The 5,847-nt window shown below is 55.7% G+C and overlaps 1 protein-coding gene across 1 annotated transcript in view; it reads right to left on the bottom strand.

Annotated features, from left to right (window-relative positions):
• Nucleotides 1–2,039: 2,039 nt before the first annotated feature.
• Nucleotides 2,040–5,847, bottom strand: part of TSKS (testis specific serine kinase substrate) — a 12,506-nt gene continuing 8,698 nt past the window's right edge. Inside the window, 6 exon segments of the mRNA XM_077747419.1 lie at nt 2,040–2,220; nt 2,354–2,478; nt 3,567–3,702; nt 4,296–4,469; nt 4,916–5,110; nt 5,745–5,847. The exon segment at nt 5,745–5,847 is cut by the window's right edge and continues 97 nt beyond it. Coding sequence (XP_077603545.1) covers nt 2,064–2,220; nt 2,354–2,478; nt 3,567–3,702; nt 4,296–4,469; nt 4,916–5,110; nt 5,745–5,847 — 890 coding nt within the window. The 3' untranslated portion in view covers nt 2,040–2,063.

The following is a 5,847-nucleotide window of genomic DNA, read 5'->3' as shown; positions in this document are numbered from 1 at the left end:
TTTTTTTTAAAGTAGGCTCCATGCCCAATGTGACCCTTAGATCAAGAGTGGGATGTTCAGGGGTGCCTGAGTGGCTTAATCGGTTAAGCCTGTGACTTCGGCTCAGGTCATGATCTCACGGCTTATGAGTTTGAGCCCCTCCTCGGGCTCCGTGCTGACCACTCACAGCCTGCCTCCAGCTTTAGATGTTTTGTTTCCCTCTCACTCTGCCCCAGCCCCACTTGCGCTCTGTCTCTCTCTCTCTCAAAAATATTTTTAAAATTAAAAAAAAAAAAAAGAGTGAGATGCTCTACCAAACATGCTAGCCACGCACCCCAAAGCTTACTGATTTAAAAAAATTTTTTTGTTTTTATTTTATTTTTTTTGATACAGAGAGAGGCAGCATGAACAGGGGAGGGGCAGAAAGAGAGGGAGACACAGAATCAGAGGCAGGCTCCAGGCTCTGAGCTGTCAGCACAGAGCCCGATGTGGGGCTTGAGCTCATGAACTGCCAAATCATGACCTGTGCCAAAGTCAGACACTTAACTGAGCTACCCAGGTGCCCCTGAAAAAAATATTTTAATGTTTGTTTTTGAGAGACAGAAACAGAGCATGAGTGGGAAAGAGGCAGAGAAAGAGAGGGAGACACAGACTCCAAAGCAGGCTCCAGACCCTGAGCCGTCAGCACAGAGCCCAACATGGGGCTTGAACCCACAGACCATGAGATCATGACCTGAGCCGAAGTTGGACACTTAACTGAGCCACCCAGGTGCCCCTAAAATGAAATCTTTAAAAAAATATGTCTGTAAATTCTTTGACATGATCCTTGAGTATGATCTGGACTTAGTGACTCAACTCTGATGAACGTAAAAAGGGGAAATGATAGTATGCAACTTTGGAGATGAAGTCATCAAAGGCACTGTAGCTTCCTGTTTGTTAGACTGCTTGCTCTACGTACAGTTAGCTGCCATGAGAAACTGAGGCACCCAGCCTACAGATAGCAAGGAGCCAAGGCCTCCAAGTGAGATCCATATAAGTGTGCCGTCTTGAAATTACAACTTCCGGCCCCAGTCAAGCCTTCAGATGACTGCAGCCCCAGCTGATATATCCACTGCCACCTCATGGGGACCCTGAACCAGAACCATCCAGCTAAGCCACTCCTAGATTCCTGACACTCAGAAATTGTGTGAGTGATGGGGCACCTGGGTGGCTCAGTCGGTTAAGCATCCGACTTCAACTCAGGTCATGATCTTGGGGTTTGTGGGTCCGAGCCCTGCATCAGGTTCTGTGCTGGCAGCTCAGAGTCTGGAGCCTCTTTCAGATTCTGTGTCTCCCTCTCTCCTCTGCCTCTCCCCTGCTCATGCTCTCTCTGTGTCTCAAAAATAAATAAACTATAAAAAAATTTAAGGAAATTGCATGAGTGAGAGAATATGCTTACTGCTTTAAGCAGCCAAGTTGGGGAGGGGTAATTTTTTTACACAGCAGTAGACAATATAATGGTCTAGTAAAAAAAAAAAAATCACTGGGGGTGCCTGGGAGGCTCAGTTGGTTAAGTGGCTGACTTCAGCTCAGGTCATGATCTCATGGCTCGAAGACTCGTGAGTTCAAGCCCACGACAGGCTCTGTGCTGACAGCTGAGAGCCGGGAGCCTGCTTCAGATTCTATGTCTCCCCCTCTCTCTGCCCCTCCCCTGCTCATGTTCTGTCTGTCTCTCTCTCTCTCAAAAATAAATAAGCATTCAAAAAATGTTTTCTTGAAAAAAATCACTCAAGGGGCTCCTGGCTGGCTGAGTCAGTATAGCATGTGACTCTTGATCTCAGGGTCACAAATATTATCATTTATATATAATTTTTTAAAACGTCACTCTAAAAAACGTTTGGATTGATACGCCCAAAAGGTGCCACAGACCCGTATATCTGCCCCCTGTTCCCTTTTCCATCAGCAGCATCTCTCTGGAAACCAAGACCCCCGTTGTCTGAGGAGCGAATCATGGGGAGGGGCTGGTGCACAGCGTGGGTGCCATTCTCCAGCCCTCCTTTGGTGCCAGAAAAGGAGACAGATTTCATGCCAGCATGAGAGGCCATTTATTGTTCAGGGGCTGGGCCCCCCCGTTTTGGGGGAGTTCCCCCGCCGCTTCCTCCCCCCATTGTCCCTGTGGACCCCTCAAGTGGCAGGTTGCTGAGTTGATCGTGGAGGGAGCACATCTTCAAGTGTAGATAGTCCAGAGTGGCCACCTTCTCCCTGTAATAACAGAGAGTGGGGAGCTGGTGCCGATGAGGCCAGATGCCACGGGGCTAGAGCGGATGAAGAGGGTGACTCAGGCCCTTTCCCCAAGACCTCACCCTCCTCCCACGCCCTCAGCCGCCTTCCTCACTCCGGCTTCATCTTGTCGGTCAGCAGCAGGTTCTTGGTCCGCAAGGCTTCCTCTTGGGCCAGCCGCAGGGTGGAGCTCAGGGCCTCTGCCCTCACGTGTTTGGCCAAGGCCTGGCGCTCCAGCTCCTGGGGAGAGGAGTGTAGGCGCAGCTGGGCTTGCCGGACTGGGCTGGGGCGGGAGGGGGAGCTGGGTCGCAGAGGGCAAGGGGCATGGGGCCCACGGGGTCCTGTTCCGCCCCCAGCGTATCCCATCATGCCTCGGACCTGAGCGTGACCCCAGCCTCCCACACAGCGCACTGGCTTTCCAAATCCCAGCATGTGCCGAACCTGAGGCTGTCCCGCTGTCCCCTGACGTACTGCCTTTCTGTGTCCCAGCGAGCGCTCAATCAGCATCTAACATGGTGTCCCCTCTTGCCCGTGAACCATCATGCACTTGACATGCATCCAGGCCCCAGTATCCCACCATGTGGTGAACTGCATCCCCTAATTCACAACACCCTGTATCTCTATTAGACCAGGATCTCAGTTAAAATAATAGTCCTTAGTGTTCTGGTCCCCTATATTCCACAGTGTCCCAGGCCCCTACCTGGGTAGTGTCCTACCATGTACTAATCCTGTACTTCTGCCACATCAATGTCTGTCTCACCCACGACAACTCTTTTCCCATCATACATGATGAGGTCAGCCTCCCGTAACGCATTAGGTATCTATGTTTCAGGATGTCCACAGGCCTCACGTTCCATCGGCTGTTAGGCTGGGGTCGGTGGTGCAATGCTTCGCGAAGAGCTATAGTTCCGTTTCCCATAATGCATCAGCTTACTGTGACCTGTATTCACTGGGTCCCCTGTCTGACCTCCCTGATTCCATACCGCCTCTCAAGGGCTACAGAAAATCAGGCTTATAGTCCATGAAGCTGTAGACCGGTGCCTGTCCCCTGCGCCCCACAGTGCACCACACCCAATGTCTCCTCCAGTGTCTTGGGCCCGAGTCCATCCAACCCCAGGTTCCCTCACGATTGGCCTATGACTTACTACCCGCCAGACTGCTTGCTCCTCCCCCCAAGCCATTAGATCCGAGTGTTCCCCCGACACCTGCTACCCATGGTGTCCAGTACGTCCCCTCCTGCCACACACCAACAGTGTCCTGGTGTCTGGGGCTCCCCTCCCGCTCCCCTGGCAGAAAAGTGGGGCATGGTGGCCTATGGGCCCCGGTACCAGAATTTTCTTGTGTAGCCTCTGGCAGCTGGGGCAGGCAGGAACCGGGCCCCTCTGTTTCACCTCGTCCACTAACAGGGTCAGTGCTCGATCCAGCAGCTGCTGCAGGGACTCTGTGGACTGCTGCGGCCCCTGGCTGAGGGAGGGGCAGTCACCGGGCATAAGAAGCCTAGTGCCAACTCCATTCCCAGATGCCCCATACCCACCTGGCCAGCCTCCACCCAGATCTTGCTTCCACTGTGCACCCACTCACCCTTCCCACCATGCACTGGGGCCAACCTACAGTGCATCGGGTTTCTTTTGATTTCCACAGCATGGGTAATTCCCACAGTGGCTGGGGATGCCCCCTCTCAAAGGGTAGCAGACAGGTCTCAGTTCATGAAAAAAACCACATTTCCCATCATGCACTAAACTTGAACCCGTATTGGGAGGCCCCCGCTTCCCACTGCCGACCGAGCATGGGATCCCTCAGTCCTCCGGTGCATCATCATATCTTGTGTCCCCCAAGACACTGACCTCGCCTTGTGGGAAGGGAAGGAATCTGGCTCCCATAACGCACCAGGACTAGCCTGTCCTAAAACGCATGGGGATACTGTGTCTCCCACCGTGAACTCCTCCCTACCCACCCCACCCCCTGCCAGAGTCTTGGCCAGTGCCCCATCTCCTTCAATGGTCTGTCCTCAACGTGACCCAGAATGCACCAGACCCCACCAGGCCCGATCCCCTTACCTGGGACAGCGGGCACAGGAGCCTTGGGGCGGCCGATCCAGATTCATGGAGAGGTCAGACCCTCTTTGAGAGCTCCGAAGTTGCCGCCCCAGCTCCTCCAGGATAGGTTTCATTGGGGCCAGCCCCTCCAGTTCGCTCCTCAGTGAAGCCACAGACACTGCTGATCGCTCCACCCTGAGGTGAGAGTAAACAGTGCTGCAAGGTCGCCTCTCCAACGGTTAAGTCCAAGTCCCCTTCGCGCTTCACCCATTATTAGCCCAGCCCCTCTGTTCCCATCTAGCCTGCAGTACTCCGGCCCTGCACCGCCCCACCCCTCTGCGCTCTGATTGGCCCTTCCTTTATATTTTAAGTTCTGACATGCCCCTCCCTGTTCTCCAATTGGCGTTCCCTATTCCTACTTGGCTCCTCCCTTTATCCTTTTAAGGTATAGAACACAACTCTTCTCTAATTGGCTCCGCCCCTCAGTCCTTATTAGCTATAGCATGCCCTCCCCCTCTCTAATTGGAGCCTCTTCTTGCCAGGCTAGGGCCTGGACCCCTAGGCCCCAGCTGATTGGCCCATCCCTTACCTTCAAGGCCCCGCCCCCTATCCCCGGGCCCCGCGCGCGCCTTGGTTCTTACATGGTGCACAGCTCGTCCGTCCGGCCCCGCAGCTCCTGTAGGCCCCGCGCGGTCTGCGCCTGCTCACGCTGCGCCCGCTCCCACTGGCCCAGGAAGCCGTCGAGCCTGCCGCCCAGGCCCCCGAGCAGCCGCAGGGCCTCCTGGACCGCCCCCTCCTCCTGATGCCACCGCGCAGTCAGCAAGGACACCTCCCTCCTAGAAAGGCAGAAGTAAGGAGCGGGTCAGGGCTAAGGTTCGGACAGGTCTCCATCGGCCCCGTGCTGCCCACGGTTCAGCACCCACNGGGGGAGGGGCAGAGAGAGAGGAAGACACAGAATCTGAAACAGGCTCCAGGCTCTGAGCTGTCAGCACAGAGCCTGATGCGGGGCTCGAACCCATGAACCATGAGATCTGACCTGAGCCGAAGTCGGACGCCTAACCAACTGAGCCACCCAGGCGCCCCTGTCCCGTCCATTTCCTGTAATCTTCCCACGTGCTACAGAACCCTGTCCCCTTGTCGGGAATCCCGGCCCTTCCCTTGTCCTGCTCCTGCCCTAGCCCCAGGCCAGCTCCTCCAGACGCTGCCCCCTGAAGTTGGAGCCCCCAGGACCGGTCCCCTACCCAAACCCGCCCACCCTGCTTTTACCAGACAGGGGCCTCCCTTCTGCCAACCCTGTACTCGAACTCAGCTCTTTGAAGTCCAGTCTTTCCAGCTCACCGCCAACACACTCCCTCCTGGGCTCTTTGAGTTCCACCTTAGGCCGTTGTCCCCAAATGACCTTAAAGGCCCCACCCTCGGGCCCGCCCAGCTCAGGTCCTCCGCTTCACACGCCGCGCCCTTCCCACTCGCCTCAGCTCCTCCAGGCCGCCGGAGACCTTCTGCAGCTGCAGCTCGCCCGCGATGGGGCCCTCCCCTGCCCGCGGCCCCGTTCCCCAGCCGCCTGGGGCCGTGC

This window comes from Crocuta crocuta, unplaced genomic scaffold (genome assembly GCF_008692635.1).
Source record: "Crocuta crocuta isolate KB4526 unplaced genomic scaffold, BGI_CrCroc_1.0 scaffold334, whole genome shotgun sequence".
Classification (NCBI taxonomy): Eukaryota; Metazoa; Chordata; class Mammalia; order Carnivora; family Hyaenidae; genus Crocuta; species Crocuta crocuta.
This window is presented reverse-complemented; position numbering and strand designations above follow the sequence as displayed.